Source organism: Sceloporus occidentalis, unplaced genomic scaffold, assembly GCF_023333645.1.
Source record: "Sceloporus occidentalis isolate IW3139 unplaced genomic scaffold, rSceOcc1.0.p SCAF_5, whole genome shotgun sequence".
Lineage (NCBI taxonomy): Eukaryota > Metazoa > Chordata > Lepidosauria > Squamata > Phrynosomatidae > Sceloporus > Sceloporus occidentalis.
The window spans coordinates 43,754,831-43,767,850 of NW_028316985.1; the positions used below are offsets into that span (position 1 = coordinate 43,754,831).

General features: G+C 39.5%; 1 protein-coding gene across 1 annotated transcript in view; it reads left to right on the top strand.

The window, feature by feature from the left end:
• LOC149312089 (netrin-4-like) overlaps positions 1–13,020 on the top strand; it is a 44,963-nt gene that overhangs the window by 11,463 nt on the left and 20,480 nt on the right. The window contains exon 2 of the mRNA XM_089526786.1: positions 8,750–9,028. Within this exon, the coding sequence (XP_089382912.1) occupies positions 8,750–9,028 (279 nt within the window). The remainder of the gene's footprint in view (positions 1–8,749; positions 9,029–13,020) is intronic.

Sequence of the window (13,020 nt, forward strand, 5' to 3'; positions counted from 1 at the left end):
GTATGAGGCCTCTGGCTTGCCTATGGAACCCCACAACCATCAGCCAACAGGCCATTTTCTATTAGTTGGCCATCACACTGCTTTCCCCCAGCACCTGCAAATTACACAGGCTTGTGGAAAGGGGAAAGTCTGCTGCCTCTGGAGAAAATAGTGCCTGGCCTCTGTTCCCTCAGATGCTAGTTGCAAAGGAGCCCCGCAGTAAACTAGGTGAATTTTACGTCATATTGATGGCTTTTTCTGGAAGTATAAGTGCTACATGTCTCATATTAGAGGTACTGGGGCTCAAGGCTGTGGGAAAGGTAGGATTCCTGTCCTGACAGCCTGCTCCTCTTCCCATACAGAAAAGGATTTCTCAGTGGTGTGGTAAATGCCCTAAGAACATGCTCAGACATGTTTTTTGAGTGGTGGGTTCAATGTTTTTGAGTGGTGGGTTCAATGTTCGTATGGAAAACATCTGGCATTCTGTACATTTAGTGGCAAACTGGCAAACAAGTATTTAGCCTTGCTTCTCCTCCCCATTCCTTATTATTGTGATCTGTTACATTAGTTGTACTTCTTTGTCTCCCTTTGTGGAAATATATAATAGTATTTGGAGTGTCACACAGAAATGACATCTTTGTATGTTTTTATGATTAATAATAATAATAATTTGTTTTATTTATATACCGCTATTCCAAAGATCATAGCGGTGAACAGCAAGTAAGCTAATTAGCAAGTGAGCTAATTTGCCCCCAACAGTCTGGGTACTCATTTTAGCGACCTCGGAAGGATGCAAGCCTGAGTCGAGCTTGGGCCCTTTTGCTGGTCTTGAACTCGCAACCTTGTGGTTTTGAGTGTGGCTGCAGTACAGGCATTTAACCACTGCGCCACCAGGGCTCCTGGTGATAAACTTGAGGTCAATGTGAATAAATCCAGTGGCCTAAATCCAATTGTTAATCCCAGTTACAGTAAACCTATTGCATCGGTGGAGACTTGGTAAAACAACACTTATTTGATCAACACGTATTCTTTAGTTGGGACTAACAATTGAGATCACGATTTTAACTCATAGCTGTGGCACTGGTTTTTCAGATATTCAGTGTGGAAAATATACAATATTTTATCTACAAAATTAATATTTTGTGACAATGCATTCATTTTCAAAGTACCTCTCTTCCAGAATTTCACTTATTTGGTACTTTCTCTCTAGACAGATAGAGATTACAATTTACAATCTGGTCATCATTTTAAATGGCTCTGATGATGGGACAGAAGCCACAGCTATCAAATTTGTAGATCATACCAAAGGGGGTATGGTAGAAAATATCCCAGAGGGTAGGATCCGAATTCAAAACAACAGATTGGAGAGCTAGGCCAAAACTAACAAAATGAATTTCAGCAGGAACAAATATAAAATACTACATCTAGACAAGAAAAATTAAATACACAAATGTAGGCTGGGTAACACCTGATTTGACAGCAGTATCTGTGACAACAAGTTAAACATGAGACAACAATGTGAGGTAGTAGCCCCAAAAGCTAATGGAATTCTAGGCTCCATCAACAAGATAGAGTGTCCAGATCATAGGAAGCAAAAGTGCCACTGTATTCTGCTTTGATCAGAATTCACCTAGAATACTGTGTCTGAGCACCACAGTTCATGAAGGATATTGACAAGCTGGAACACATCAAGAGAAGGCCAACCAAGACAATCAAAGTCTTGTTAGAAACTAACAAAGTACAGCAGGTGTGATTAGAAATCTGTAACCCTTGCTCTGTTGTGTATGCAAAGTTCTGGGGCAGAACCCACTTTGATGTAGGATTACTTAGCTTGGGCAAGTCTCACAATGCTTTCCAACTGTGAATGCAAGAGGCATATTTTGCTTTAAAACATTTAACCAGAATATAATATACTTTTATTGTTCCCAGTTCAGTCTCTTGGATAAAAGTTGAAAGCACTAACCACTGCTGGAACATTTCCATTATGGAAATTATCACCTTGGGCGCACATGTTTTATCCCCTCCCCAATCGATGCAATTGCCAGCTGCAGAGCTCTGTAACAGTTACCTAGTGAATGCCTGCATTTTGCTTTTACATCCCAACTAAAATAGAGCTTGGTTGGTCAAGTAAAATCTCCTAGTTGTATTTTTCATGTAAAAATAATAAAGGTTAAACACTCATCACCATTGTAGATACGTTTTACAGTAAAACTGTACAATTATTGGGAAGGACCGGGTACAGAGAAATGAGGAATGTGTGTGCGGCAGAAGTAGGTGCAGTGGCACTTTCCAGCGCTCCTTTTGGAGCTGTGTCATCTGGATGCAGTGCCAAAGGAGTGCTGTGACGCTGCTTGCCGTGTGGTTGGGTGCACAGCATGACAGCGGCGTCAGGGCAGTGTTAAGGCATGCATTGTGTGGATGCCACACCTTCACTCTGCCCCGAGGTCGGTGTATAACACCAGTCTATTCAATCTCTCTGCAAGATTCCTTTGAATACTCCTATGAAGAATGACTAACAGTACTTGGAAGAAGCAGAATAATTTTGTTTGGAGCACAGATGGGATACACACTTTTAAGGAAGCTGCTTCTGGAATTCTGCATTCTTATAGCTCAAATTGTCTGCTATTCCTGCTTGTTGCTTCATAGAGTACCAGCATATAAAGCTATTTTTAAATATATATATATATTAGAAAACTTTGTTTGCTGATTGTTTTTCATTAGCAGCAAGTTTTGTTTTCCATTCTTGTTGCCCTGTGAGTATTATGGTATTTAATAGGTGAATATGTTTTATTGGGATAGGCTACAAGCACTGAGCACTCAAAAGCTTCAGAATAGTTTTGGACAGCCTTTGCCAGTTCCTTCCTCTGAAATACAGCCTATAGCACCCAATGCAGAAAGAAAGAACAATCTACTGCCTCCTACCATCCCTAGCATTATTGTCTTTTGTAATGAGTCATGTCTTCTTATGATGTGGGGAAAATATGACAGCCTCAGTTTGATCATCTTGGCTTCTGAGAGTTCAGGATTGATCTGTTCAAGGACCCATTTGTTTGTCTTTTTGGCTTTCCGCAGCAATCTCTTGAACTAGTTGGTTTTCTTCTTATCCTCTTCCTTCGCTGTCCAGCATGGTGATGGGGAATACAGTGGCTTGGACAATTCTAACGTTAGTGCTCAGTTTTATATCTTTACACTTTAGATTCTTGTCTAGTTATTTCATAGCTGCCCTTCCCATTCATAGCCTTCCTCTGATTTCTTGACTGCAGTCTACATTCTGATCAATATTTGATCCAAGGTATGGCAATTCTTTAACTATTTCAGTTTCCTCATTGTCTTGGCTGAATTTATGTAGTTTCTCCATGTCATTTTATTTAAGTTCAGGAGTAAGCCTCCCTTTGCACTTTCTTCTTTAACTTTCCTTAGTAACTGTTCCAAATCTATTATGTGCTCTGCTAGTAGTATGGTGTCATCAGAACAGTTGATGTTCCTCCTTTCTTCACTCCTCCTCCTTCTTAGTCTAGACCTGCTATTCGTATGATATTTTCTGCATTCAAGTTTAACCAATGGAGTCATACAATGCATTCTTGCTTGACCCTTTTGCCAACTGGGAACCATTCTGTTTCTCCATATTCTGTTCTAACAGTAACTTCTTAAATACAGATTTCTTATCAGGGCTATCAGATATGGTGTCACTTCAGTGTCTTTCAGAGTGTTCCATAGCTTTTTGTGATCTATGCAATCAAATGTTTTGCTGTAGTCTATAAAGCACATGCTGATTTTTCCCCTAGAATTTCTTGGTACATTCCATTAACAATTGTATGTTTGCAATGTGATCCCTAGTAACTCCTTTACTGATTGCACCTTTAGGATGTTTCTCTTCATGCATAATTGGAGTCTGTGTTGCAGAATTCCAGCATAATTTTGCTTGTGTGAGAAATTATTGGTATAGTCCTATAGCTCGTACACTAACTTTAAATGTACAAACATATTATTGGGAACCACTGAAACCTGGTAATCCAGTCTCAGATGGGTTCAGGAGTACAACCAGGCTGCAAATCAGCCTCTTTATGTGATGGATCACAACCCCACCCAGCACAAGTTCAATCTCTGTTTTCTTATTGGTCTTCTGACCAGGATCACCTCTTTCTTGCCTGGATTGATTTTAAATTTCTTCACCCTCATTTGGTCCATTACTGGACCATTCCACAATTTAGGGGTGACTGATGAAAAAGTCCTCTGGTTAACAGTTGCCAGCCTAATTCTGGCTGAATGAAGTAAACATCTTCCAGAATACCTGAATGTATGGGGTGGATTATATGGGAGGAGGCAATCTGGTAGGTAACCTGGAGCAAACCATGTAGGGCTTTAAAGATAGCAGCCAACACTGTGTACCTTGCCTGGAAACTAATTGGCAGCCAAAAATGCATTTGGGGGAATGCTGGAACAAAAAGATTTTTTGACACCTGAGTTCCTGGGAGAAAAATGAAACAGCCCTGGTGACACCATGTGTCTTGTGGGTCACACTTTGCCCAGCCTTCATATAAAAAACCATGAAGAGGTCCAGCGCAACCAACAAGGACACATTTCCCTGGTCAAGTTTCCAATGTAGGTTTCCAGCAAGGCAACCAAAGCTGCCTCTCTGCCTATAACTGGGCCTGTAGCCAGACTGAAGAGGATCTAAATAAAGTTGTTCCTCCATATCCATGGATTCTTTATCCACAGATTCAACCATCCACATCTTGAAAATATTTTAAAAACATATACATTTTTAAAAGCAATCCTTGATTTTACCAATTTATATACGTGAGACCATTGTATTATGCCATTGTATTTAATGAGACTTGAGCATCCATGGATTTTGGTATCCATGGGGAAACCTGGAACAAAACTATAGCGGATACCAAGGGCTCACTTGCTCATCTTTTTCATGATGTCTAGGAGCAGAGAGAGTGCCACATCTTGCCCAGAAATGGGAGACCGGTCAATAATTATTGAGTACTGTATGAGGTTTTTGTTTTGTTTTTAAAATTATCTAGCAAGTTCTTTTTTAGGCATGAAGGAACATCTTTGTTGAACAGACATGGTCACCTACCACTCCTTTTTTACCAGTCCAACACTCCTTCCGGCTGGTTTTATAAGGCAGGAAGAGCAAAGACGCAGGTGGTAGACCTCATCTTTCTAGAGAGCCTGTCCATATTCTTCCCATATCCAAAGGTTGTGCAAATTTATTTTTCATTATCAGTGGCTTGTGACATGTTCCATCCTATTATCCATTATCAATAGCTTGTGACATCTCTCCCATCCTCAGTGGCAGAAAGAGCTCTGTCTTCTGAAAAGCACACATGTCACTGCTATTGACAGAGGCTGGCAAGGTGAGAAGGAATCTTGGCTTAGATCAGGCCTTGCTTCTCTTCTCTCTTTCTGGTTCAAAGTCCTCAATCAAATTATTCTCTATGTGGCCTTAAATCCTTAGTTTTAAGTGTATGTACATTTCTTTCCATTAAGGCTTAAAATAAACACATAAAACAGTTGCATATCTATTTAAGGATTAGTTGATCTCAACAAACTCAAAGCTTCAGTTTACATAGTCAACAGTTCCTCCAAACAAAAATTGCAAATTGTTTGAATTGTTTAAAAAAATAAGTAGTAAAAGCACTGTAGTGGTTTGAGCCCTGGACTAGGACTCTAGAGAACAGGGTTTGAATTGCTACTCAGTCATGGAAACACACTAGGTGACCCCGGGCAAGTTGCAGGGGTGTCACTAGGGGGGTGCAGGCTGTACCAGGTGACATCGTAAGGGGGTGACACCACTGCTCCCCAAACATCTAAATTTGGGCAGAAACGGCTGTGGTATTTGCCCACATCCCTTTAAAATGCTAGAACTCAGTGGAAGAGATGAGTTGAGAAGGGTGAGACTCAGTGAGAGGAAAAAAAGAGAGGCCCCAAGAATTTAATTTTTTAAAATTTAACTTTATTATTTTTAAACATATTTTTTTACATTTTCTTTAAAAACCTCACAGCTTACTAATTTTTCACTTTAATCACGTACAACTATGGACATGTAAATACATTTAGCCTGTGTGTATTGTAATTTAAAGGTACAATTTTAATTTTGCTAGTTGTTTATGTAACTATTGCCATTATATTCAATGATATGCGGGAATTATAATTTATGAGTAACAGTACAAAAAATGACTAAAAGATTCTGTATGGTGTGATATGGGAGGAGGTCAATGGGGGAATGACACCATGAGTTACCACATGGGGTGATGCCAACCTAATGATGCCATTGATGCTAATGATGTCAGAAGAAGACAAAGGGAAAGCCCCTCTGAACAAATCTTACCAAGAAAACCCCCATGATAGGTTCATTTTAGGGTTGCCATAAATCAGAAATGACACACAAATCAGAAAAGGCACACAACAACAGCAACTACAAAAGCACTGGCCAGCAAGAACTATTTTGTCTTAGCAGTTTCTGCAGTTACATTGTGATTTGATATGTGAAAACATGCCAGCATACCAAAAATCTAATGGCATATCCAGTATAAGTTGTTTCGTTTCTTCATATACTCTTTCCTGAAAAGATTGTTTTTAATTGACAGCAAGTACAAAGACATCTTGAGTACTATTTTAATTCAGCTTTAATCAAAGGAAGCTAGAGTGCTAGTTCTCTCCCAGCCCCCAACTTCTCAGCCTGCATTTTCCATCATCCCCATGGAAAGGAAATGAATGTCTAGAACTTGGATGCCATCCAAGCAATTTTCTTTCATATCCAAAGGCATCTCATGTTCACAAAGCTGTTAAGAAGTTATTGTAGTCAGAACTTTATGTCACTTAATTGGGATAAATAGAAAACCCTAAAGATGTACACAAGTCTTGGCGCTCAGATTTCTTTTAGTCTGTGTTCATACCTGCTTGATACAGCCTTTTTTCTTGACTAAGTATAAGAGTTTTAGTGTGTTATAGAAAGGAAAACAAAAGCCTTTTGAAATGTGTTACTAATTATTTAGATCTCCCATCAAAGGCTCAACACTTTTATTCATGACAAACACAACTCAGGAGCTTTGTACTAACCCCGCCTTTCCCAATCTAAGATTCTCTCTAAATTTTAACAATTCTTTAAAGGAAATGATAATATTCCCAATCCACAGAGCAGGCACAGAACAAGTACCTATAGAGTAAAAAAGATGAATGAAGTACAGCTCTTTTAAGCACTGAGGCGCCTTTTTATTTTATACTAGAAAAAGCCATAAATATTTTCTAATGCCCCGCTTGTGCTTGTCTCCACCACACTGGCCATTGCCATGTTTGGCATGCTGACAAGGTGCACAAAAGCACACTACTTCCATTCAGTTCAGAAATGTAAATGCTCTAAATCCTTTTCTGTTCCTTTAGAACTCCTCCCCACCCTGACTGCCCCCAATCTTTTAAGCGAAGTCTCGCAATTCTGGAAGGGAGCCAGATCTTGGCCAGGAGAGAAGCTGAGCTAAAAATTTTAGGGGATAAAAAAATGATTAGGCATGATGACACTGAATCAACATCACAATCTGTGGCATTCAGGGGTGACAGTCCAGTGAAGTGGTGGAAACAGACACCCGAATAATCAGTTCATTATCTTTAATAAGAAAAGGCTTTTGACAAAGAAATTGTCAAAGATTTGTACATATGTCACCTCTTATTTTAAAAACTAAATAACATAATTAGTCCCTCTGAAATAGTTTCATTTTTCTTACTGAAAATAAGAAACACGCGGTCTTGAATTAAATTGGCTGAAAATGTGATTAATATATTGATTTAGTTATTCTGCCACAATAAAGATATACTAAACTCAAACTTGCCTGGAAGGATACCATCTAATAACCAAGCACTCCCTTTGTAGACAGCTTCCTCTAATGCCTCCGTTCACATAGGGTGTGTGTAACATCACTACAGCTTACCACTATTGTAGTATAATCTAGAGATTTTATTTTAAAAACTCTCATATTGAATTAGTACACAAACAGTAGTCTCCTGAATTCAGGAGAGTCTCGTAAACACATACTAGTCTTACTGGAAAAGTCTCCAGTATAGGTTCCCCCTTCCATTTTCCAATTTTGCATCTTGAACCCAAGTTGAAACTGATAAATTTGTATAGGGATGTATGTGGGGGTTTTTTAATCTTTCCAAACACAGAAACCTAATGCTTCTTTGCTAAGGCTGTCAAGAGGTGTTTTTTTAGAAAGCAATATAAGGAAGAATTCTTAAGAAGGGGAAAATGGAAATAGGGAAGAGGGCAGAAAAATCCTGAAAATAGGGACTTGATACACCCACTTTGATCATCACAGTTCACATGATGTCCAAATGTATTCATTAAACTTGCATTTTGGCGAGGTCAAAATATTGCAGAAAAGGAGGGGAAATAGCCTGAAACAATGGATGACTGGCAAAATGTCTTTTGGATATTTTAAAAATAAATAAAAAAAGGTAAAACAACAAATGCTGCCACCTCCGAACACATTTGCACTATCTGGAAGAGTCATGTTGTTTTCATTCATAGGCCTTTCCACAACACAGAAGTGATCCAATTCTAAGTTCCTCACCTTGCCAAATAAATTTCAGAGAGAAAAACCCCAGACTTTTTAGTAAATGAAAAGTTTGGGAAAATATCTAGACTTTGCTCTTTCTGTACTTGAGTAAAGCAGGACAGTAGTTAAGACAATTGTTAAGCATTGCTAAGACTCAATTGACATCCCACTGTCTTAGTCACTTAACTCTGTTTTGTACATTCCAGATTATATACCGAGCTTTATCATCACCCTATTCTGCTGCTGATCCCTACAGCCCTGAAACTCAGGCACAGTTGAAGATTACCAACCTTCGAGTGCAGCTGCTTAAGCAACAGACCTGTCCTTGCCATAGCAATGACTTGAATGCAAAACCTCCACAGCTAAACTACTATGCAATCTATGACTTTATTGTAAAGGGGAGCTGCTTCTGTAATGGCCATGCAGATCACTGTGTACCCATCAAAGGATTCAGGCCTGTTAAAGCAGCAGGAGTCTTCCATGTGGTAAGTTTATGTTATGCTACCTGTAAAATATATCAGGTGGGCAAATCAACTAGGGAGCAGACGTGCATTTATCACCTTGACTGATTATGAGACATAAATGTAGCATATAAAGTAAGAGTCATAATTGCCTGGGAAATCAAAAGTGTTTTAGCCAGCATCAGGATTCCAGGCATAGGCCTGAAAGTTAATTTTGAGATCCAGAGCAGTATCCTATCACCACTCATTTCTGTATGGCTTCAGCAAGGGATACGTTCCTGGATTTTAAAGGATATTGAAATCTGCTGATAGTAGCAAACCCTATTGTTTTCAATAAGGTGAATGGGTATCGAGATGTGTATGCAGCTTGGGGAGGAGTCTTTCACGACACAAGAACTTTGCAAGCAGAAGCACTTTATTGTGAGCACAAGCACTTTACTGAATGTACAATAATTTTACAGAAGCAGAATGTACCTTGATCAGATCATACAACTAGGTAGTTCAAAGCATGTGTGTGCAGCAAAAAATGTGAGACAGCTTGGAGAGTGCAAGACAGAGTGAAAGTGAGAGCAAACAGGGTGCTGTTCCTTGGATTTCCCATTCAATGCTGTTTTCAGCATTGTAGTGTAATACTATACAAGAAGTTACATTCTACTTATTATTTCCCTTTATTCTTTTAATTTCCATTTAATTTCAATTTAATTCCAAATAATATTTTCAGACCATATTGAATCAGAGATAAGTGAAATTGTGGATAACAACTTCATGGATACAGGGGACCTACTGTATTTATATACAATTTTCTTAAAAGTAAACTTTGAAACTCTGATTCCAGATGGTAGCAGTATGGTATCAACTTGAAAAAAGATATATATATAGCAGCACTTGCAGGCTCTAGATTATATGTGGCACATGTGTTTATGCCTATTACAAAGGAGAATTTACAACCAGTGGCAATTTGGAGCAGAGGAACAGCAGGAAGAAAAAGAGATGAATGTCTTTTATCCACTCCCTTCTGATATTTATGGACTCCCAAGTGCCTACAGTAGATGTAATTTTTCCTTTTTGTATGTACGTTGTTGGGTTACCATTACATCTATTTATATGTAAAACAAGAGTTATCAACATTTTTTTCAAATTTTATCTCTTAGTTTAAAAAAATCAAAATTGATATTTATATATTTATTTATTTATCCATTTGTATGCTGCCTTTTTCCCATAGTGGGATCCAAAGCAGGTTCCAAAGCATGTAAATTAAAGAAAACTTTAACAATAAAAAATTTAAAACAATTAAAAACCTATGCATTGAACAGTAAAATATGTAAAAACATACAGAAGTTTAAAAAATATATAAAACAGCAGAAATTCCCCTGCATACACATTAAAAGCTTGTTCAAACAAAAAAAATGTTTGCTGCTGGTGAAAGGATAGTCGGGATGGGGCCAGCATAGCCTCCCACTGAAGGGAGTTCCAGAGGAAGGGAGCACCTACAGAGAAGGTCATCTCTCATGTCCCCACCATGGCAGCCTGTGGTGATGGTGGTGGGACTGAGAAAAAAACCTTCCTCTTAAGAATTTAGCATTCTTGCAGGTTTGAATACAGTCCTTCAGATAGTCTGGACCTAGACTGTATTAGGTTTTATAAATTGTGACCAGCACTTTGAATTGTGCCCTGAAATGAACCTGTAGCCAGTGAAGCTGTTTTAACAAGGGAGTTATACGTTCCCTATGAGTCAGCAGCCACAGCACTTTGAACCTGCTGAAGTTTCTGAACAGTTTCCAAAAGCAACCCCATGTGGTTAACAGTAGTCCAAACAGGATATAATCAAGGTATATGCCACCATTGCCAGATCTGACATCTCAGGCACTGCTGGCACACCAGTGCAAATACACTTCTGACCACTGCTGAAACCTGGGCAACTCAGGGATGGTTCTAGGGCAGTGGTTCCCAACTTGTGGGTCGGAATCCCTTTGGGGGTTGAATGACCCTTTCACAGGGGTCGCCTAAGACCATTGGAAAACACATATTTGCATGTAGCAATGAAAATAATTGTATAATTGGACATGAGGGACTGTATTAAAGGATTGTGGCATTAGGAAGGTTGAGAACCACTGATCTAGGGAAACACCCAAGCTGCAAACCTGAGATTTCAGGGGGAGTGTACCCCATCCAGCGCAAGCAGAGTCTCTGTTCCCATATCTGCCTTTCTGCAGACCAGGAGCACCGCCGTCTTGTCTAGATTGAGTTTAAATTTGTTTGCCCTCATCTAGTCCATTACTGACCACAACATTGGTTCAGTACCAAGACGGCTTCCTTGGAATAAGATGGGAAAGAAATACACAGTTGGATGTCATTAGCATACTGGTGACACCATACCTCAAAACTACAGATGCCCTTTCCCAGCAGTTTCATATAGATGTTAAACAGCATGGGGGACAAAAACAGAACCCTCTAGGACAGGGGTAGGCAACCTGCAGCCCGCGGGCCGGATGCGGCCCGGCGAGGCTTTGGGACCGGCCCCAGCCCGGTCCTGCCGCCGATTGCCACCGGGGCCTTTGGGGGGCAATTGTCTATAGAAGCCTCAGAAACATGTATTTATATTAACATTTTTTAAAAAAATCAGCAATTTTTTTTCGCGTGTCCTCCATTTTTTTAAAAAAAGTGTCTTCCATTTGAAAATTTTGTCCTACATTTGTCCTGGTTTATGTATATATTTAATTTTTTTAAAAAATTATTTAATTATTTATTTTTTGGCTTCGGCCCCCCAGTTGTCTGAGGGACAGCAACCCGGCCCCCGGCTCAAAAAGATTGCCTACCCCTTCTCTAGGACCCCACAGGCCAACAGCCAGGGAGTCAACAAGAGTGCCCTAGCACCATCATCTGAGTTCACTGCTCCAGGAAAGACCAAAACCACTGCATAATGTCCCATCCCAGACAGCTGGTCTAGAAGGATACCATGGTTGATGATACTGAATGCTGCTGAGACATCCAGCAGAACTAATTGGGTCACACTCCTCCAATCAAGTTCCCTGTGTTGGTCATCCACCAAGGCAACCAAAGCGGTCTTTGTCTTGTAGCCAGGCCTGAAGCCAGCCTGAAATGTATCTATATAATCAGTCTCATCGAGAAACCCCTGGGAGGCCACGCTCCAGAACCTTGCCCAAGAATGGAATGTTAGAGGAATGTTAATGGATGTATTTCAAAAGTTATTGGGGGGAAATCTTGCCCAAAAATGAATGTTAGAAGTCAGTTTAAAGTTCATGCTAAAAATGTTTCAGGGTAAATAAGCATAATAATTCATATTTTATGTAAAAACATGTTTTACAATACTGCACTTTTTGCATTTAAAAATGCAGATTGGTGAAGAATCTGGGGACATATGAGCAGACATGTGTCAAAATGACACATTCTTCCTTGTAAAACAGATTTTCTTATGAAATACCTCATTTAAAAGCTTGCCCATTTAATTAATGTTGCAACAACCAAGACTAAGAACATTTCTTATTTAAACATTGACAAAAAGTCCTATTGCAAGTCTAACCCCCCCCCCCCCCATGTTTTATGACCAATGCATGGTGGATACATTCTGCTTTCCTTTTACATCAATAGCAGAATCAGTGGAAAGGCTATGAATATTTTCAAAAAAAAATAACTGAAGAAGATTGGCACATGAAGTCCTTTTAAGTAGAAAGGTAAAAAGGGAGACGCACATGCATTAAAATTCTGTCAGCCCAACAATCTGGCACCAAGCCAACTTTATGCTTACAGACATCTAATCTGAGTCAATTTATAACTCTCAGTATGAAAAGACATTATATTTTTTTCTCCTGTAATAAAAATTAACCTCGTGTGAAAATGGGTAGATATGAAAGCTTGAAAAGATTTAATGAATGAATAGTAAAACTTGTATAGTTCTAGGGTTGCCATATCCCGCCTGGGGGCGGGACTTTCCCAGTTTGGGGCGTGGCCACACGGTCCCGCCCCAGTTTGGCCCCGCCCCCGGGACCCCCCACCTC